The 22,517-nt window shown below is 41.4% G+C and overlaps 2 protein-coding genes across 2 annotated transcripts; both read left to right on the forward strand.

Annotated features, from left to right (window-relative positions):
- Nucleotides 1-474: 474 nt before the first annotated feature.
- Nucleotides 475-10,885, forward strand: nrde2 (NRDE-2, necessary for RNA interference, domain containing). Its single transcript, XM_051392128.1, has 19 exons — nt 475-597; nt 1,530-1,635; nt 1,976-2,185; nt 2,292-2,432; nt 2,773-3,029; nt 3,257-3,483; nt 4,006-4,230; nt 4,551-4,740; nt 4,962-5,095; nt 5,846-5,966; nt 6,069-6,241; nt 6,331-6,502; nt 6,605-6,825; nt 6,932-7,415; nt 8,457-8,854; nt 9,021-9,160; nt 9,362-9,503; nt 10,227-10,298; nt 10,469-10,885. The coding sequence occupies exons 1-19, from the start codon at nt 522-524 to the stop codon at nt 10,592-10,594; spliced, it is 3,615 nt and encodes a 1,204-aa protein (XP_051248088.1). The 5' UTR covers nt 475-521; the 3' UTR covers nt 10,595-10,885.
- A 2,501-nt stretch (nt 10,886-13,386) lies between these two features.
- Nucleotides 13,387-21,493, forward strand: calm1a (calmodulin 1a). The gene is made up of 6 exons (XM_051392365.1): nt 13,387-13,522; nt 19,034-19,064; nt 19,231-19,374; nt 19,486-19,592; nt 19,843-19,978; nt 20,272-21,493. Exons 1-6 carry the CDS (start codon nt 13,520-13,522, stop codon nt 20,298-20,300), a joined length of 450 nt encoding a protein of 149 aa, XP_051248325.1. The 5' UTR covers nt 13,387-13,519; the 3' UTR covers nt 20,301-21,493.
- Nucleotides 21,494-22,517: the final 1,024 nt, after the last annotated feature.

The following is a 22,517-nucleotide window of genomic DNA, read 5'->3' on the forward strand; positions in this document are numbered from 1 at the left end:
ATTAGTCCACACCTTCTGCCAAGGTATTTCTTGTACAACTAATTCATTCCAATAAATAAGACATAAAACATGATACAGCAACTTTATAAGCTTTCTTAATAAAAAAGCTTTTATATTTCTGTTGTTACGGCTGTGACCATCAGAAAAATGAATTACAATCAGTCTTTAAGAAAAGAAATGTAAGATAGAAAGGACAAGGACAATAAAAAAGAATAATGATGAATAAGATGCCATAAATACATAAATTCTGAATGGAAGCAAAAGCAGATTGAATTCAAGTAATTACAGAAACATAGTTACAATATTTAAGAGTGCATATAGTCTGTTTTTATGAAATGTCTGAGAGTTTATAAAATATGTAGGTACAATATTGCTAATGTTGAAGAAAAAACACGTTTGGGACTAAAAATGTAGCATTAAAATCACCACATTAACAATACAATTAATGTTAGGGAATAAATGGCTCATTTTATTTTGGTAAGCCTGCCCTCAAATGACGTCGTAATTCTGCGACTGTTTATATGCGACACACCATCATGGCTCTGTTTCCAGCTTTTGCAGAAGTAGACAGTAACAAAGTAGAAGATTCGTCTAAAGGTAACCAGCCCTTCATGTGGCTCCCGTTTTAATATGGCCTGTTACTCTGCTCAGTACTCTGCTGTCACTGTGTTGGTGAGATAAAGCTGCTTAACAACGAGCTAGCTGACATTAGCCTGTCGTTGATGCTACACAGACCTCAGCGTTAGCTCACCTTCTTATCAATAAGTGGACTTTCCGCTGCACGGTTCCTTCAGAGAGCTAGGATACCGTGTGACTTCTTGTTTGCCTCATATAACTTAATGATGTTAGTGTCACATTTCATCCGGACACTGTTTACGCTGTGTACACTTGAACACACTCGTTGTTGGCTGCTGCCTTAGCAACGATGTATACCAGGTTGAAAACAACTGTTGTCCGCTTTCTTGTAGATCTAACGTTATATCATAAAGTTACCAAAATATCTCAGTACAGCCTTGAAATGTGTGTATTTCTGCTAACAACCGAGGCATTAAAGTGCTGGATGCTGGTGTGTAGTTGTATTTGTGATGTTTGTGGTGTCATCTTCCTGTTGTCACTATTACATAACGTTACACAATTAATACGCGTGTTTACATGTACTCTAGTATCCTGCTTTTGAGTCTTGTTGGTTTTGATGGAGTTTGTTATCCAGGTTCCTGATCCTCTGTGGCAGTGCAGTCTTTGACTCATCCACATGCAGCAAAAAAGTATTTCCTTTCTGGCTTCCTAGACTCTGGTGTGCTTACCCATAATCTGGATTTAACTGCTCCATCTAATCCTGAGTAATGGAATACAACAGAAATTTGTCTCCTACATAGGATTTAATGCGTCCATTTAATAAATCCAGTTATAACCGAGATACTACACTGCATATAAACAAATTGAGTAAGTGATAATATCCATCATGACCTCTCAATCCTCCTGAGTATTGAATAACACTCTTTTTTTTTGTGGTCACTCTCTTCTTTTAGAATTAGACTGGCTGAAAAATAAGAGTTTTCAGACTGAAGATGCCCTCTCTCTTCACAGCCGGTATTTTGAGAAGACCGGTGAAAGGCTAAACAAAAAGGAATCAAGGTACAAATAAAAATTAAAGTTTGTTTCTTTGCTTGCAGACACAACACTGGACAGTCTACTATGTATGCATGCAACTTTTTACTCCAGAATCTTTTACATTTTCTTCTTCTTTCTTTTCTCCTTATGTTTACTTGTTTCTGTGTTCCTATTAGTCTTACTTGTGTCTGTTTTTCTTCATTTGAACTCACTCTGAAACAATTTAGAAATAGTTTAAAGATCGTTATTCTATCACTTTTCATTATAATAACTGAAAGAAAATGTTTTGCTCGAGGCTGGTGTTTAGTTTAAATGTGTTCTTATGTGACTCTCATTAACATCGAGTTCACTTTATTATGCTCAGTGTTGGCAGAGAGGTGAGCTCTGAGGAGGTGGAGAAGGAAGAGGGAGAAGAGGGTAATGTGCCACCAAAAAAGAAGAAAAAGAAGAGTGAAAAAAAGAGGAAAAAGAAGAAAAAACACAAAAAGAAGAGTGGGAGGTATTCGGACAGCAGTGGGTCTGACTCTGAAACCATTTACCCCAGTGACCTCAAAAGGGAAGAAGAGGCAGACGGGTATAGACACACACATCATACGTATTTACACTCTTAATTTTATACACAACAGCATTGTGTTATTTATGGTTGGTGTGTGTGGGATTGTGTATGTGCGTCTCTGCAGGCCACGTGCTGCTCCGTTAGCAAGTCGATTCTCCTGGTTGGATGACCTCCAGACGCCCACAGAGCAGCCGTTCTGTGTGGACCGTAAAGCAGACTCAGCCAACTGGACATACAAGTCCCTGTACAGAGGAGATGTAGCCAGGTAACACAGAAACACACACACACACATACACACATACACACACACACACATACATTCTACACCATGACGGCTGTGACATCTGTCTCCTTGGATTTTTTTCATTTGATGAAGGTGGAATGTCTGTCTTGGTGACTAACCCTGCTCATAATAACCACCTGGTTCTACAGTTGATTACAAATCAAAAACATCAAATGCATCATTGAGTGGGGGGGAAAAGTCTGTCAAAATAAAAGTCTCAATGTCCTGGAAATAGGTTTGAAGACTACAGTAGCAAAACTTTGATAAATAATGTATGGGTTATCATCTTAAAGATAATTTAGAAACTCTCTGTGTGTTCCAGGTATAAGAGGAAAGGCATCTCGTCCTTGGGTCTGGACCCTCGCAGACAAGGAGTCAGCTGGGAGGAGTCAGAGTCAAACAAGAAACAGAAAGGCGGGGACAAGAAGAAAGCAGCAGACAGATACTTCTCTACAGCCAGTCGCCAGCTGCTGAGGTCCGAGCCACCTGTTCCTACATTACCAACGATTCCTGAGTGTGATGATGCCATCAGCTCCACCTCCTTCCTCCCACTGGGTAACGATGAGGAGAACAAAGGAGGTAAGAGGTTTAGCCACAACAGATGGGGAAGATTCGCCTCAAAAAAATCAAGGTAATCAGTAAAAATACGCAAAGTAAGGCTGACATGACTTTGGAAATTAAAATAAAGGCTTCATGTGTCCTATGAAGTGTGGAATGTGTCCTAAGGTTGCAGGAGTTGAACACTACAATATTGTATTAAAAGAATTTCAGGATTTAAGTGCCAAACCTTTAATGTGTCATTCCAGGTGACAGAGTGCAGACGTCATCAGTAAATCCCCTCGGTGTGTATGACTCCTCAACGGCCCTCTGGCTGCAGGGGAAGGGACAGCCGGAGCAGGCAGAGCAGCAGAAGCAGGACTTGCGGACAGGGCAGGGTGCTGCGCTTTTGGCCGGAAGGACTGAAGAGTTTAACAGGCGGCTCAGAGAGCAGCCATCAGACACACAGCTATGGATAAAATTCATAAGATACCAAGTATGAAACACTACTTTCGTTACACAAGCTTTGAACTGAGTATGTTTGTGTTTATATGAATGTCTATGTCAGTGTTTGGGTAGCTGTCCTGCTGACTGAACTGAGAAGGCATTGGCTACAGCCCAAAGCTGAAAGACAGATTTTCCTTTAGGGACAATAAAGTTAAAGTTGAAATTTGAAAGTTAGATTGCAAACTAACGTCTGTTCGTACTGTAGACTGTCACACATGGTCGGTGTTAAATCACATGGACAGTCTATATAAAGTAGAACTAGGAAATGCACTTGAGGCTGACATCATTGTCATTTAGTTATTACAGACATTGCTTCCTTATCAGCTAAGATATTGATGACACCAATATGTATATGTGACACCAGTGAGATAATATCATCCTACAAGCAAACCAGTACTTTATCTGGACACTCTTCCTTTTTCCTCTCTCATTTTTAAATAATGAAATTATTCCATAAGTTATTTCTCTGCAGCAATAATTATAAACTTTATCATCTCCTCTCCCTCTGTAGGATGAGCTGAGTGCAACAGTGTTTGGAGGTGAGGAGGAGCAACAAGGTAGCGATTCGGCTGAGCGTCATAAATCCTCCCACCGAGCAGTCCTGGAGAAAAAGCTGAGCATTACAGAGCGTGCAGTGGCCACCAACCCCAGCTGCATAGCTCTGCAGCGGGAGAGGCTCAGGATCTGCCAAGAGCTCTGGGAGCCCTCACTTCTGGCTAAGGAATGGAAGAAACTGGTCAGTCTACAGTCTTCATGTTTCTCACTCAATGCTTTTGTATTTGGACTACACACAGCGGTGCACATTCAAGGTGCAATTACAGCTGTAGTTTATTTTCTTTGCCCTTAAAGTGTGGGAAATTGGCTTTGCTGTAATTGTAGTATTTGGTGAAGGTGTCTCCACATTTTTCTTAAATGAATCCCTTTCTATAGCTGTGTATTAAAGGCTTCTCTGGGTCTGTAAAATAGTCTCATTGCTACTTTTTGTCACTGACCAATGCTGACATATGAGCATGTCTTTATACAAGGATAACTTGTGTTTTATCTATTGCACTTCAGGTGTTCCTCCACCCAAACAGTGCCCCCTTGTGGAGGGAGTATCTGCTGTTCACCCAGAGCTACTTCAGCAACTTCACTGTGTCCAAGGTCAACTCTGCGTACGGGAAGTGTCTAAGCACTCTCAGTGCTGTGCGTGATGGCAGCATGGTCTCTCACCCAGCCCTACCAGGGATAGAGGAGGATATGTTGGGTAACAGACATTTTGTCATTTTTACCTACACTGAACCAGTTTTTCTCCTCTGAGAGGACTGATTAGTTACATATTCAGTTACTCTGCCCAGTTTTATCACCTGTTTCTGTCACAAAAATACACAGACACAGATTAAAATGTGATGCATTCTCATTTGTTAATAGAAAATATTTTTGTTTGTACACTCAATGCTTATTGAAAGTTGTTTTCTGTCTGTCCAGATATCTTCACCCAGCAGTGTCATTTCCTGCGTCAGTCTGGTCACTCAGAGAAGGCGATTTCTCTGTTTCAGGCCATGATCGACTTTACTTTCTACAAACCTGACAGCGTACGACAACTGTCCACCAAGCAGCAGGTAAACTCACACACTGAAGGACTTCAAGTACACAGGCACTAAACCTGATCGTAATTTTATTATTCAAGTTGTAAATCTAAACCTGATGCTTTTAAATAATATTGGCCCACTGCAGTGACTTCCTGGAGCCTTGTGATCTATGTGAGGTTTTCAGGCAACCAGTGGAGCCTTCAGGAAGTCACTGTGCCCCGGCCAAGAAATAGCCCAGCACATGACCTGAAAAACCACAACTCTACACTTTATTTTTTGTGTTAATTAGTGAACTTTAGAGGTGCTAGTAGGTGTATTTTGTTACCTTTAGACAGAACCACACTAACCGCCTGACCACTAGTATTGCTAGGGAGCAGTGTTGTTATGATTGGTTTCCCATTTTGTGAGTATCATGCATGCACACGAGGACACGCATGCATGCAGGCGATTCAATACACATTCCTACCAATGGTTTCATGTTATTCAGCTGATGGACAGTTGGTGCCACTAAAGTGAAAAGAAACATTATGGTGGGTAACAGAGGTAGTGAAGAAGACTGCCAGCTAGCAAATATGGATATAAACAATGCAGCAAATAAAATACTCCAAATTCCACTCAGTGCCTTTAAAACTTGTAGTATCGATCTCATCGGTCAGTATAAAAACATCCCAATTAGGTGTGTGTGTGTGTGTGTGTGTGTGTGTGTGTGTGTGTGTGTGTGTGTGTGTGTGTGTGTGTGTGTGTGTGTGTGTGAATTTATGTTTTTATGTGCATGTATAGGCTGAGTTCTTTGAGCCATTCTGGGACAGTGGGGAAGCCAGGGTCGGAGAGTTGGGGGCCAGAGGTTGGAAAGCCTGGATGCTCCAACAAGAGCGAGGAGGGTGGCTACAGCCCAGTCCAGGTAAAAAACACACACACAAACAACCTTAAGGCAGGACTAAAATAATAAAAACAAGAAGTAAATAAACTTCATGTTCTTTTGTATGTTTTTTTGTGTCCACAGAGGAAGAAGAGGAGGAGGAAGAGGACGAGGAGGAGGTGAAGGATCGGAGCCAGCCCAGATGGACAGTCTGGTTGAATGTGGAGCCATCTCGTGAAGCAACTCACTGGCTGCCCTGGAGGCCTGACAAAGCAAAGGGCCAATCAGAAGAGGACTGTGAGGACCCGGACAGACAGGTACTGTTTAAAGTGTGAAGCCATTCACAAATTAAGATGTGATATGAGCATGTTGTTTGACTTCTTCGTCTTTTTCTCTACAACTCTAGGTGTTATTTGATGACATCGGCCCTTCCCTAATTTGTCTGTCTTCACCAGAGCTCCAGCTCCGTCTTCTTCTCCATTTCTTGTCATTCCTGGGTTTGCCCGTAGACCCTGTGCTCTCTGCTACCCCCTGTCAGCCTAGCCTGCTGCTGGAGAACCTCTCTCTGCTCACTCAGGGTAAAAATGACACCATCAGTCAGAGTAATACAAACTAGCTATTTGTTAGTATATAATTGAGATAAAGGCAATGACAAATTTTGCTCGATGTCATATCCTAAGGAAATGAGCCCCGGCGTCCTCTGACCTCCCACGACCTACCTGACCCCGGGGTTAACTCGGTAGGTCACATGACCACTCTCCAGGGAACAAGGAAGTGGGTGGGGCTTGGGAAGCAGGGCGAGATGTTTGTCACCAACGTGTTCAATATGGTCCAACCTGTCCTTCCTGCCCACCATCGAGCCGCCCTGTCTCTCAGCTGGATGCAGTACGAGAAACTCAAGGTAGGGGTCGCTTCATCTGACTATATTAAATTTGTAAGAAAAAGCATTTAGGTCAACTGACCTTTGCACCAATTTACCTATTTATATTTGTGTGTGTATATGTCAGGTCTTGCGCTGCTTGCGTGGCAGCAACAAAAAGCGTCTTCGCTCTCAAGGCAAGAGCAGCAAGCGGGTTGCCAAGCAACTGCTCAAAGAACCCGACAACCGCTCGTCGTTGGTGCTGTGGCGGGAGTACGCCCACCTGGAGTGGATGTTAGGCAACCTTGACGAGGCTCGCAAAGTCTTCTCCACAGCCACGGCAATGGGGGGAACCAAAGGGCCGAGGAGTCCCCATCTCTGTGAGCTGTGTCTGCTGTGGGCCCAGCTGGAGGTGGAGGACGGGGAAATTGTGCGAGGAGGAGGACTAACTGATGTCACCATGTCCCCATCCGTGTCCGTACTAACCAGGCTAGCCGAGGGAACCTCTTCATCCTCCCAGCCCCTCTCTCCGGTTTCCATCCTGAAAGCCAGGAGGTTGTATGAACAGGCTCTGATGGCCAGCTTGTCAGCTTTGGACCAGAACCCCCACAACCCTCAGGCCAACAGAAAAGGTTCACCTAACTCCTGTGTGTTTCATCCATCAAGGAGGTGCTGCATGTGTCCTATGAAAGGACCATATCAGTGGTTTTGCATGTTTTAACCCAGTTACTGCAAATCCTGTTCACTCAAGGTTACTGCTGACCATTGTTCCAAACATACAATGCTATTTGTTTAGAATAATGACTGCATATGTCATGAAACCCGTGTTTTCTAATCATTGTAGTGCGGCATAAAATTCAGCTTGCAGAGACTTGAAACTTGTAATCCATTGCATTTAGTTGAATATTTAGTCGTCTCTATACAGTCTTAGTGGTCAGTAATGTAAGGTATCCAGTACATGATTGGTAGTAATGGGTTTAAAACAACAACCTTCAGCAATAAGTCATTATTACCAGTTACTCACCAGTCATGCATATGAAACTCTTATGTAAGGTAACATGAAGTCAGGGATTGCTGTGGCATTAAAAACTGAATGGGTTGGTCACATCTTGCCAATACCCAATCCACTTAATCAGGTAACTGTCCTGATACCAATCGAGAAGATCAAATTGGTGCATAACTAATTATTATTCAGGATATTAGTATAATTATCAATTGCCAAACTAATGGTAGTCACTGGCCTCTGGATTGCATTTCATCTTCTGTCTGATGGATTTCTGTACAGTGACAAACCTGTTCTTCCGAGTCAAGCTATAGCATTCAGTTTATTGTAGATTACTGGTGGTAAGAGGAAAAACCAATGAACCCAAATATCCTCTCCCTTAGACATATCAAAATGTCTACTGTAAAGATTGACAGTAGGAAAAGCACAGGTGTAAATAATTAAAGTAATTATGGCTGAATTTCGTTTAGCTGATTCTGTTCCAATGTGCTGCTATTGTTCAGGCTGGCATACTGTCATGTCTTACTGGGACACAAACAGAACAGAGCTATTGTTAATGTTATTAGTAACACCTGTGCTTTCCCTAATATGACAGGTCTGAATATCTCCTGTGAAAAAGATCTCTTTCATTAATTTTATCCTACTTCTCATCTCATCATTCCATCACCAGGTCAAGAGGACTTGTTAGGAGAGAAGCCGAGGCTGAGAGGCCTGGTAGGCTGCTACGCTCTGTTCCAGTACCTCACAATGGGCATCGAAGCAGCCAACTCTGTCTACAGCCAGGCTAGAGAAAGGATAGAGGAGCTGCACCGCACACTAATACTTGACAAGCAGCTTAACAGTAATGAGCAAAGTACTGACGCTAGCCACTCTGCAGCGGATTTCAGCCATACGTACTATGTTAACAGACTAGCCTCTGAGTGTGAGGCATTAGCACTGCAGCAGGTAGTGTTGCTGAGGTACCACAACAGCATCAGTGTGTTTCCACTGGCAACACTGAGACAGACACTGACCTCTGCCCTCTCCACCTGGCCCAGCAGTGCCCCACTCTGGAGCATATATGTACAGGTAAGCCACGGTCTCCTCATAAGACACCAAAACTTGAAACCAAAATCAATCAGTTGTTGGCAATGAACTTCAATAACAGTTACTTGCCTCAGCCCTTTGCACTTATTCTGTACCGAGTCAGTAGTTAGATTTTGGCATGATATCCCTCATGCGACCTCTGTTTCAGGTGGAGAACCGTTACCATAGTGCTGGCCGAGCACGTCGCTTTTTTCACTCTGTAACCAGGGACAACAGCAGTGTTGTGCCACGCCTCTTTGCCATTGTTGCAGAACAACAAAGGAAGCAGCTGGTGGACGCTGCTCAGAGGTAAGAGCAGGAAGGATGATGGGTAGGTGCGGGGTAATCCTGCACTCATGTTGTATTGGAATAAGCACTGTAACAACTTCAAAAGATGCAATGGTCATAGTTTTCTACCTATAGTACATATTAATAATTATAAAATCACCAGATTTGAGTCAAAATTAAAAACAATATATATATATAATTTTTTTTTGGTTGTCTTTATAGATCTTGTTGCCATGACGCTGCCTTGCCTATCCTGCCAGAGAATGGCCTCAGCAACCGTATCCGTAGACTGTTTGAAAGCACCATAGCAACAGAGATGGGCTCTCACTGTCCTTTACTTTGGAGGATGTACATGCACTTCCTGGTGCGACAGACAATAACACACACAAACTCACACAGGGAAATTCATATTATTTTTTAACAGTTCATCTCAACATCATCAAACTCATAACAGCATAGTTACAGACTTTACTGAAAGGGTGTCAACAGAATGAATTAGTCAATAAACTGATGGGTGCATACATGATGCTAAAAGCAAAAAAAAAAGAAGTGAATGGTTGCAAACGTTACATGTATCAAGGATTTGTTAAACTAAGATAGTAGTGAGGTAGTAATGTATTATTTTAACTAAGCTAAAAGAAATGTAAGATATATGTGTGTTAGAGTTAGGCTCTATCATAGCATCTGACCAGACAGACGAGTACAGGCCTAATCATCTCTGTCAATTATCTATTGAAATTAGACAAAATAAATGTCGTATCAGACAGCTTCAGTGTCTTTTTTAAAAACAAAATCTTATTAAAATGAGTATTTTTCAAAAGAATCAAATTCAAACAAAAATGTACATTTCAGTAATGATTGGAAAAGCCTGCTGTGCCTTTAAGATCCCATTTTTTTTTGTATGTCATTCTGCTCGTTAATCTCTGACCTCTGAAATATTGACTTAAAGACAGACGTATAAGAACTAACACACACAGTAAGAACAGCCTACTCACTTACTTACTTTGTGTAATTGGATACATAAATATTGACAGTATAAAGTCTTCTGTCTGTTCTATGTGTATGTAATGTGTTTGTGTATTTGTAGGTGTCAGAAGGAAAGGTGGATAAAGCCACAGGGATCTTCTACAAGGCCTTACAGAATATCCCCTGGGCTAAGGTGAGACAGACATAATAGTCAATTTTCCTAACAACAGATGACTTATGTCAAGTCCATTTTAAAATTGTACATATGAGAAATTAATTCTTCCTCTTTCTCTCTGTGTGGGTCGGTGTGTATGAACATATATTTGCATTTTTGCAAATTTGTGTGTATGGCATGTGTGTCAGGGTTTGTACATGGATGGAGTGCAGCTGTTCCCTGAGCATCTGCAGGAGTTTGTAGATCTGATGACAGAGAAAGAACTCCGAGTCAGGCTGCCTTTGGAAGAACTGGATATACTACTGGAGGACTGAACACGCACACACACACACACACATCTCATTCAAGAACTGGAGTTTGCTTTAATGGCAACATGCCAACCCACATATTAGCACACTTAATGGAAGAAGAGGAGACGCGTGCAAACTCAGATGCTTTCACACACAGCTGCAGTTTAAACAGTAAAGTTGCAGTGATCATATCTAAAGATGGGCAAGGAACCACTCTTACATCCTGTACATTATATTAGATGTTTTATTTTCACAGCAGATAACTAGGACTGTGTTTTAGTACCAGACATTGTTAATAAATATGATTCTCAGTAACGTGTTGTGTGCTGGAGGTTTGTTTATGTATCTGAGCTTAAAGGACATGCATACTGAGACTGAGAGACTTGAGACCTGAGTTTTAAATGAAATATATTATAAAACTTCATGTTTATATTCAATATATTATTCCACATTTGAGTCTTATCGAAGAAACTGTAAACAAATACTGGGATAAATAAGGAACAAAAAAAATTACGCTGCCTCAGTATTTAATAGTCAAGATTGTCAAATTTGAACTGAATGTTGGCACAATGCAACTCATTCATAAAGCTGCCCTTAACCCTGGGTTAATAGACTCCATTTGATGATAATAATCATAATGAAGTTATAATAAATAAACAGTTTAATACTAATATTATATCCCTGAGCCTTGGTGAGAGACAACCAACAACTGAAAGACGGCAGGTTCAAGAAAGTTGTCACCTATGGGGCAATTTCTTAAATACTTTTTTTTAAATGTTAAATTTAATAATGTTAATAATGTGCTACTGTAAATGGGTCAGTGTTGAACATGTGCTGTTGTTGTTTTTTAATGTATTTGACTCCTTCAAATTTTTAATAATCACATTTTATACATAGAGCATTCAATCGATTTATTTTTTTACCCTATATACCCATGGTAAGTTTTGTTCTTTCATTCCCCCGCGACTCTCTTTGGAAACTCACCTGTGAATACCTGAAAGTTTTCACCGACCCTATTGTATATTACTCACAGGATATACTTTACACACATAGCGGTGGAGTCACTCCCTCCTTTCGTCGTTGCCGCGCCGTGGTTTGACGCATTGCAGATCCGCCCTGGCCAATCAGCGGCCCCTGTACAGAGTGCAGAATATTGCGGGTCTGCCTCGTCCAATCCAAATCTGCCTCTCAAAAACAAAACTGCAACTTCCCCAGCGCCGTCAGCCGAGATGTTTAGCCCGTATCCTTCCGCCTACATAAAACTCTGTGTAACACAAAATAGTCCGTCACTTTGTGTGTCACTTTCAACAGATTAAATATCTAGCACAAATACGAAGAAATACGGTTTAAAGTCACTTTTCTCACCTTTTTCTTTTGAGGGAAAACGACCACTATAATAGACAACTCCCTTATTTTAATGGAAATACAATTATTTTTTAGGTTGCTGTATTTATAATAATTATGCCACACATTTTAATTTAAGTCAACAATGTCAATTCATACAGTTAAGTTTATATGCCTGTTGCAGTCCAGATTACAGTAACAATGTCTGTCTATGATTCTGATGTCATGGCAGCCAATTGGCCAAGAGACATTAGCAGACTTGATGATTGGTGCCAGTTGGAGGGGACATGTGGACACACAGAAGATAATGCAATAATACTGGACAGTCTCCCGGAGCCATAATCTGACAAATAACTATATGATACTCTTGACTAGACTCAACTATAACCACCAAAATGTATCAGTTCATTAATAAAATATAATCTAATGGTGTGAAACTGTATTTTAAGAACATTTTAAAACAGATTTCTGAATTGATGTGAATGTTCTCCTTGTTCACAGATTTTGAGACAAAATTACATAACATTTATTTGGCTTATAGAGCTATTGCAGATGGATGAATTTTGAGTTGTTTGAGAGAATTTGCCTAATTGTTTGACTTACTGATTGATTGATGGTTCATATATTTGACTGTCTTATTTGTCCTCCAATATTAACAGGCATATATTTACAGGAAAACTGGGACTGCCATTTTGTTGGTTGCAGTCGACTGTAGTACCTGCAAAGGCCCAATAGACCAACTGTCTCACTGACTTGAAGTCCCATGAGATATATATCCCACTACTAGCAGGTAAAACATGACGCCCTAAATTTATGAGAAATCAGATTTTTTTTTATTGTCTTCAAGATCAATTGAGGTTTAAGTCTCTCCACTGTGGTGTCATTTAGCCCTCATTTAAAACTAGATTAGCACTATTATTCCCTGAATCCAAAGCAATAATAATTACCAGGGTTATTTTGATTTTCATAAGAAGATCCCAAACTTTTCCCACAGTTTCATTCAATTGACTGCAGTTTAGTTTGTGTTTGTCTGATTTCATAACAGAGATATTGGCTTAATTTAATTGTATATGGTGGTATTGATGTTAGACACCAGTAGACCTCTCTAGTTCTCCGATTACACAGCATCAAGGCCAGATTAGGAACAGGCAACTGCCATGGGGCCGCAGGTTCACTGCATGTCAGGCATGCCTGACAGTAAATTATCGCCCCAAAACAGGTTAATCTGGCTTTACACAATACACACAAACCCTTTCACATCAAACTACTGCAACTGTTTCTCTTTCTAAATGGAGACTACTTTTTAAACTCAGTCAACCCAGTAAACAATTAGAAGTAACTTCTTGGTGTGAAACATGACAAGCTCAGAGACAGGTGCGCGCACAGCAGCAAGCTCGTATGCATGTGTGCGTCTACGTGCGTGCATGCACGCTCACGGAGAGAGAACGAGGACGCCTCACTGAGCCACAGTGCGGAGGAATACAGTGAGCCGTACAGCAGTAGTTCGTCTTGCCTGCCCGCCTCCAGCAAGCCTTGTTCAGTGGCAACCGTCCATTTCCTCTCTCCCTGTAGCGTAGCAGACCACCGTCTCCAACTCAAACAGACATGGTGAGTATTTAATCATCGTGGTTTGTGATATGTACGACATGAAATTGTGTTGAGTTGAGGGAATGGCAGCCAGGGGCTCCTACGTATCTCCATATATAACGTTATATCTCCCGCTGTGTCGTTTTGTTGAAATATCCTGAAGCAGAGCGCGAGTAGGATGGACTCGGTTGCACTGTTGAGTTAGCTAGCTAACGTTAACTAACTTAGCTGTTAACACTGTGGTTTCTAGACACAACGAGGGAGAAGCTTATCACATCGCCGTAGCTTAAGTTAGTACCCGCCACTTAAATCGTAACTTATAGTGTGCCGCTTGTTACAGGTGGCCACATATTGGCAGTAGTTGTGGCTGCACGGTTGGCTGTCAGTGTTAGCATCAGAGCTAACGTTACATCCCCAATGAGTGATATTCCGGTATCTGACAGCTGTAATAACAGTCAGCAGTGCATTTTCTCTTCAAGAGTAACCTTACTAATGTTACAGTTTGTGTCGGGAGTGACTGTTTGTGAGGGATCGCTACACAGAATTTATTACGCCTGTGCTGCGCCGCAATCTGTGACCGATCTCATGTCCTATTCACAGACATAAGACATTCAGCTATGAGAAGGACTGATGGGTGAGGTGTCGGTGGGGTACAGGCAGATCACTTCTGGCCACCAGTTTCTGCCACCACACCTATTAAATATTGTCACCCTTCCAAGAGTCATATATTTTCATTACTGTTGCCGTAATAATTATTGATAACAGTTATCTAAGTACGTTATCTATGTATCCGTTGTAAAAGCTGCAGTGGTAACAACTGACTGTCTAATTAGGTCACACATTATGGTGTTACACCTGTATGTGGTTACTTTGCCACAGAATAAAACAGATATGTTTTAGTTACTGTTAAATCTATTATTGAAACAGTTTGGGCACTGATTGATTGAGGCACTGAAATGTCTTAAAGTCCTGTCTGTAGTATGTATCTGTACTTTGCAAGCACAAGGAACATTGTTGTTGTTTTTTTTCATACCTACAATCTGAAACGGATAAACAGCATACACATGTCTAGATTTTTGTCTCCCTCCTAGTTGTGGTACATACTTTGGTTAGTTTTTGTGTATAAATGCACAATGTCAGCTTCGTATTCATTATCCCTGGAGCAGTCCCCTAGGGAGTGGTAGTATCAATCAGCAGTCATACGCTGTAGTTTATAGCTTGTGGAGGGAGTTGCTTACATTCACACACACAGTGTGCTCTGTTGTCATGTGGAAAAAATAGAGTTTATGGTATAGTCAACCTTATCTTCAGGGTATGCAAGTCCTACATAGACATAAACCTTGTTTGACGGAGGCAATCTACTGAACATATCATAGGCTCCTTTCTTTTTCATTACACAGGCAAAGCCCTCTACTTCAATAAACTTCCTCAGTTATGTAAATACCCTCTTTTAACAAAACCCTGCAGCAACATGTCACTTAAATTAATGTTGGTAGTTGATTATCTTCTGGATCACACTTCTTGTTTGATACTCAAATATTCATTTGTTAGCATTTCTTGACACATCCTCCTTACATGCGTGTCTTGACTAACTCTAGTTTGTGTCCAGGAGTGTGTCTGGTTTTCTGTCCCAGCAGCTCATTATTTACAGTAAAGTATTAAAACAACCCAGGTGGGAAATAGATGCTGATTATATTGCTATAGCTTAATAAAAAGTAACCAGCAGAAGACCAGGGTCCAAAACCAGTGGCATAACATGATTAAGGTTTTGTTTTCTTTTTGTTTCTGCTGTTTTTGTTATACCTGTAGAATGGCTGGAGTAGCCGTCTGTTATCTTCAGCAGTGTGCAATTACAACTTCTTGAGATATTTGAGGCATGTGTAACACGACAGACATGAATAACATAATTTAGCTGTAAAACTGTGTTGTCTAGTAATTGATATACACATAGACAAGTTTTCACAATGGCTATTAGGATGAGCTGTGTTGTAACTATTCATGTATGAATGTTCCAATGTAAAATTATTTTAAAACTCACAGGTATCTCTAGTATTATTTGCTATAGCTACCTGTTACCATAGGTACCAAGTTGGTATGTGGTTGCTATAGCTACATGGTTGACAGACTTTGATACAGGAAGTAGGAAGCAGCCGGTGGGATTGAGACATCTTTTTTGCAGCTGTCATGTTTCCTTTCCATTTGAGAGATTTGGTAAAAAACAGACTTTGTCTTGGGTTTCATTTTACTGCTGTTAGAGTGTGAAATGTGTTCATGATAAGCCTGCTTCAAGTGAGAATATACTGGAAACCAAAAAGACATTGGCATGTCCGTCTGCTTTGATCACTACAGTGTGCACAGACTCAGTGGATGGGAATTGTTTTTAACACACAAGCATTGGGTTTACATTCTCACTTTTTTATAGGGTAGTGGTTATAACGATATGGAATAGGCCATAGTCATTAAATGGCCACATTTAGAACTGCTGTTAGTTATCACTGATTATGTTTAGTAGCAATGGTAGAATCAGTAAATTTAAATAAAACTATATTCTATTTTGTCCTTACATTTTTTAATACTGTCCATGGGTGCTGTAAAAGTAACTCTCATGGCCTACATGTTACACTCGCACATCATCTAACAGGAACTTGGTCTGTATTGCCTGGGATTGCAGCACCATGACAGGAATTTGGCATTGGTATTAAAGGGGGTTAGCAGCTTGTTAACCATTGCTAGAGCACACACACGCATTGACACACACACACATCATCACTGTCATTATCATCAGCCAAATTCTGAAAGCCTCATTATTATTATTATTGCTTGACAGTAGATGTAGATGAAACATTTCAGTTTTCTACATTATTTTCACCTCATGCTCTCTGTCATCAAGGTCAGCTAAATACAGAATATAGCATATATAACATCAGATAACAATATTTAGAGTATCAATTATCATGGATACCTTTATGCTTTCATTTTTTAATAACCTAGACAATTTCTTAAGTTTCTGTATTTAATTTAAGATTACAACATTTGGACTAATAATATTACTCAAAAAATGCTCATGACTTGCAGAAAAGAAAGAAATGAAAGATTCACAAGCAATGTAATGGGGATTTTGTTAAATATTGTTGACCACAGTATCTTGTAGAGGACTTCCCCTTCCAACATCTGGTTATTATGTATTCTTGCACATTCTTATATGTTCTTATATCGGTGACGGTAAGGATTTTGTTTTGTAAGAAGGGGCAGAGGGCTTTTTTAAAATTTATTTATTTATTTTTTTGTTTGGCTAATTTGTTTCAAACAAACTTTAACATTGGGCTCATGGTGAACTCTTGGGGAAATTGGCATGTCACTCACAGAAACAGTTGTAATTGTGTTGATAGGGGCCCCCCAGCCTGAGGGGGCCATTTGGTGTGACCCATGATGCTGTCAAGGAGGTCAGATGACCAGCCAACTGATCCTCCCTAGGAGCTGCAACTGTAGCAGTGAGATGACAGGCCACAGATTAACACATGCATATAGATGCACATAAAACCCCTGTGACCTCCCCCAGTCTGGACACTGTTACTCTCATACACCTTAAATCAATTTTCCTGACACATTTGAGTGACCTCCTCTGGCCTGGCCTCCTGGCCTCTGCACACACTCATTCTCTTTCTCTGTCAGAGTGTTGAAGGTTCCTCATCTATTGAACTACTGCAGGAGGTGGACACTTCATCTGTGCATCCATCTTCTACTGTACATCTGCTGGGGAGATGGACAGACAGCTAAGCATTCACTTGCCTAGGCTTACACACACACACACAGACACACACTGACATGGAGGCACAGGGAGTGGGGTTCTCCAAAGTCTCACCCAGTTGGAGTCAGATGCAGCCAGGGAAGGACACGGTCTGGTGACACATACTCACAACGCTGCAAGACACAAGGACAGAAAGAAAGATCGACAGTTAAGCAAACAGATTTATTGAAAGACAGACTGGCAGATGGACAAGTAACCAGGAAAACGTCAACAGAAGGACCAGCTTTTCCATCAACTATTCATCCAGCTCATAAAAGAGAGAGACATCGCCTGTCAGGTCAGTGCCAATCCAGTGACCTTTGCCACTCCAGAGGAATTCTGAAAACTTCTGTCATCTATCAAGCCAACCATCCACTTACTCTGTATGGATTGTCATTTGATCAACATTCATGTTTCCATCCAACTATCAACCCAACCTGGACGACTAAAAAACTTAATCTATTTTGCCATCTACTCAAATCAAGACTTAAACTTATTATTATGTAACTATTCAGAGACAGGGCAGAAGCTGCTGTTCACCCTTCCCTCTGTCTGTCTGTTCTACAAATCAGGAACGACTGATAGATGTCTGGCCATCAGTTTTTTCATTCACCTAATTCTCCCATCCTAAGACATCATTCCTGCCCTTCTTGCCATCATTCCCTCATCATGCTGCCTAAGAAAGTCACTCTGTACCCGGCAGAGGACGAGTTGGTGAGCCTGTCCACCGTCTATGACCTCTTGGATGAACAACAGGACTATTACAAGGAGCTCATCCAGCAGCAGGAGAGGAACTATAGAGCCTTCCTACAGATGCTGATGGACTCCTCATCCAGCCGCATGGACAGCCTGGTCAGGGAGATGCAGGACCTGAGGAACTGCCTGCAGAGAACCAAGGCCGAGCTGGCAGACATTAAGAAACAGGGTGTCCAGAACAGCAAGCGGGCAGAGTGCTTGGCTGAAGGCCTGGTGATGGTGCGGGGGGCGCTGGATGGCAACAGCATCAAATCAGGAGTTATTGGGGGAGGTGCTGGAGGAAGAGCTGTGGATGTGAAGCATCGGAGAGGAGGTGGTGGGTTAAGGCTGGATGGAGGAGGAAGAGGAGGTGGAGAGGCAATAAAACCAGCACCGAAAGCAGTAAAGCTGGTGGCAGACCTCACAGATATCCACTTTGATGACATAAAGGTTGTACACAGATGCGCACACAGTGAAATTATTGGGTGAGCTAGAGCATTTAGGATCACTAGGTGGTATAGTGATGTTAATGAACGGCTTCTGGATATCTTAACACTCTGAGCAGTGCTTTGAGGTAGTATGTGGTTGTGGTTCATACTGGAAAGGGTTTCACCATGACTAGATTAAGCATGCTAGGACGGTCGGTTCCAAAAGTAAAATAAAATTGTGCCTGAATTGTTCATCGCTCTGAGTGTAGTTTGAAGTGTATACTGTTCATACCAGTTTGTGATCCCAAATGTTAATTATGGTTTAATGGAGTGCCTTCGCAGCCTGCTCCCCTCTGACTTGTGATTGTTGCACAATTGTGAAGGCTGTTGCTGATTGCCAGTTGGCAAGGAAGTAGGGTTTTTAAGGTCTTTGATGATAGATATTGTGTTGGTCCAGGACATGGGTTCACTATTTGCAGCCCAACCTTTGCCTAAAGGATGAAGCTATCCTAGTATTTTAAGTGTATTAATGCTTTCTTCTCACTACTTCAGTTTCTCTTGACCTTTGTTTTTGTTTGCTAGGCTGACCAACTAACAGAAGAGCAAATTGCAGGTGAGGTGACAATATAAAAATACTACTTAATCATCTTTAGCAACACACACATTACCTGCAAAGGTCCATGCATTCTCACCAGCCATATCAGTTTTATTACCTGCTGTTACTAATGTTTTCTCTTTCATCCTTTCCTCTACCTTCTGCCCCCCCCGTGCCTATCCAGAGTTCAAGGAGGCCTTCTCCCTGTTTGATAAGGACGGAGATGGTACCATCACCACCAAGGAACTGGGCACGGTCATGAGGTCACTTGGTCAAAATCCAACTGAGGCCGAACTCCAGGACATGATCAATGAGGTGGACGCAGATGGTATGCTGATTCTGCCTCAACCTGGGGAAGGATTTTGTTAAGCCGTTTTTTGAAGAGCCTTTTTGACAGTATTAATTGGTTGTTTATAACTTCTGACCTTCTCTTCCCCAGGCAACGGGACCATTGACTTCCCTGAGTTCCTGACAATGATGGCAAGGAAGATGAAGGACACTGACAGTGAGGAGGAGATTAGGGAGGCGTTCAGGGTCTTTGATAAGGTATGCCTCTGTGGGTGTGTTTTATGTTATTTTTATTTATTATGTAAAGATGAAGTGAAAAAAAAAATTGATTCTTTGATGTGTCACATTTTTCTCATGAGTAATTTAGCATTAATACATAAAACTCATTAATCTCCAATCAGTGTTCCCTAAGCTTGACAACTTCCCTCTGTTTACCATGACAATGATATTTGACTGTCACCATTGTAGAGTGTTCGACTAACTGTAATGCTGTATGTGTCTTGGCCAGGATGGCAACGGTTACATTAGCGCAGCAGAGCTGCGTCATGTGATGACTAACCTGGGAGAGAAGCTGACAGATGAGGAAGTAGACGAGATGATCAGAGAAGCAGACATTGACGGAGACGGACAGGTCAACTATGAAGGTACAGGAGAGCAAAATCTGCCTGGAGAAAGCTTAGCCACACTGATGCAACACATAGCTCTGCACACACCTCATTTCCTCCACCATTAGTTTTAGATTAATTATGTTTATGGAACAGAGCTTTATTATGTAATCTGACAAACACTGATGATAGATAGAAGCTCTGTGGTCATTCTGTGTGTCTGAGGGAGTGGCTTCTTTTAGTCTGATTAATCATGATTGTTTTACTGTCTTGTGGTACACAAGTTAAACACTGTTCCTGATGGGGTTTTATTGTGTTTTTTCTTCCCACAGAATTTGTTCAGATGATGACCGCCAAATGAACTGGGCTCCAATTAAGACAAAGAATCAGTCAAATGTTTCACTTACCTCTTATTGCAAAAATCTACATTTATTCATACTGTTCTGTATAGACAACTTAAACTGAATGTTGGAAAACTGAAAATCTGTCCATATAAACAAGCTCAAAAAAAGGTAAAAGACAAAAAGAAAAACCTAAATGAATCTGCATGTACTGGCTTGTATTCCCTGCCCTCCCCCCAGCGCTAAGCTGCCCAATCAGATCTCAACTCGTTAGCCAAGCAGCCTGTCTGCAGCTGGCTGGTTTGGCCACTGCTCCTCTGCTTCCTGGTTCCATCTGCCTGATGTCATGATGATTATATGGGCTGGCCAATCGCCTTTCTTCTATGACTTCCTGTTTTCTTTTGTTCTGTTCTTCATGCATGCAGCTTTAGATGGGTTACTGTTGAGAGCCCAATGGCAGAGGGCTGTTGTTGGGCCTCAGGTTGGCCTGGGACCCACAGAGAGGAGGGAGGGGTTAGTTGACAGATAGATGGGAGTGAGTGAACCAGCGGAACCTTTGCCGTTTGCTTACCTAAATGAAGTCAGTGATGACAGATATTTTTAAGAAAAATATTAAAATGGAATAAATAAGAACTCATTTTAGATTCTGTGTTTCTGGCATGTCAGGATACTTGCTTTATCCTTTGTGTGTTTACCTTTTTTGAGGGTGAAGCCTGGGTGGGGCATAGATTTGAGACTCTTGGGCATTGGGTGTGTTCTAGACTATTTGGAGGGGTGGGGTGGTCTTTAAAGGTGATGATATAAAAGCAACCTTTGGAGCAATATGAGTATTGTGAGTATCAGCTTTTGTAGGGCTGAAGATTAACAATCAATTAATTTTTCCTCTGAAGCATGCTTAGGTGCAGTATATTGCCTCAAAGGTTGCGCGTGTATCATGATTCTACGCGGGTGTTCATTTCAGTTTAGTGGGGACGGGGTCGGTGCTTTGCGGCATTTCTATCTTGTGTTGTGTGTGAGTTTGCGTGTGAGTTTGCGTGTGTGTGTGTTTGTGTGTGTGTGTGTGTGTGTGTGTGTGTGTGTGTGTGTGTGTGTGTGTGTGGGTGGGCGAGGCCCGGCCCAGTCCAACTGTTCTGTTCGGTTCAGTTGATCTGCATTCCAAGTTGTACATGCTAGTCTTTACATTTTGTTTTTCCAATAAAATATCATGAACTAACATCTCGTATTGTGTCTTTGTGTTTCTGTCAGTGAGGCTGATCTTGTGGGGGCTTTAAAATGACTCGTGTGCTACTTATTGCATGGGATGTCTTTTTGAGTATAAAGTGTAAGCACAGACACTGAAGCCCACTTAAAAACATATTTTGGGAGGGGAATTGGTCAGCTCTTACATTCCTAGATCTGATAAATGAGAATGTATCAGGATCAGACAGTTGAACTGAGAACAGGAAAATGCTACAGAAAGTTGCAACTAGTCTCAGTTTTTCACACAGTATGATTTTTGCAGAGCAGATCAGTGATTGTACAGTATGGGGAACAGGAGAAAGGAATTAAGGGTCAGGAATAAAGTAATACTGAATAAACCATCTATTTAAACATCACTATGGTTACTCTAATTATCTTGCCTTGTTGATAAAGTTAATAAAAAAAGCACTTCTTATGGAACAGCAGATAAACAACTATCAGTATCACTATTCAAATGGGAAAAGGTTAAAGGATGAGTATTAAAACACACAACATCTATTTTCTCAAGTTAACATGTCACTGTCTCCAACACTAATGATGGTTATGGACACCAAAATGTCTGTTACTAATCTAATGGTACAATTAGTGTGTATTGAGGGGTGCCACAAGGACGACCAGATCGTCAAGAACGTCTGTCTGCAGATGAGGTGTTGCTAGGCAACAGAGCCAGGCATGGGGTGGGTGCAAGTGAAAAAGGGAGCAGAAAACCGTGGGAGTTTGAGGAGCGCGCAAGAGAGGAGACAAGTGGAGGGGGGGTGGGGGGAGTGAAGAGGTTGAAAGACAATAATAGAAACCCAGGACTTGAGGGAGAGGAAGAGAGCGAGGGATGAAAAGAGAAAATGAAAACAGAGATTCACAGTTCATCTTAAAACCCATAAAATCCCCTGCCTCTGATTTAAAAGCTGGCTTTTAACAGCTGAAGCCAGTGGCAGTCTAACAGACACTAAAGGCTTCACTCTGTTTAATTACTGGGGAGCTGTGTCAATAAGCAGTATAAC

Source organism: Dicentrarchus labrax, unplaced genomic scaffold (assembly GCF_905237075.1).
Source record: "Dicentrarchus labrax unplaced genomic scaffold, dlabrax2021, whole genome shotgun sequence".
In the NCBI taxonomy this organism is placed as follows: domain Eukaryota; kingdom Metazoa; phylum Chordata; class Actinopteri; family Moronidae; genus Dicentrarchus; species Dicentrarchus labrax.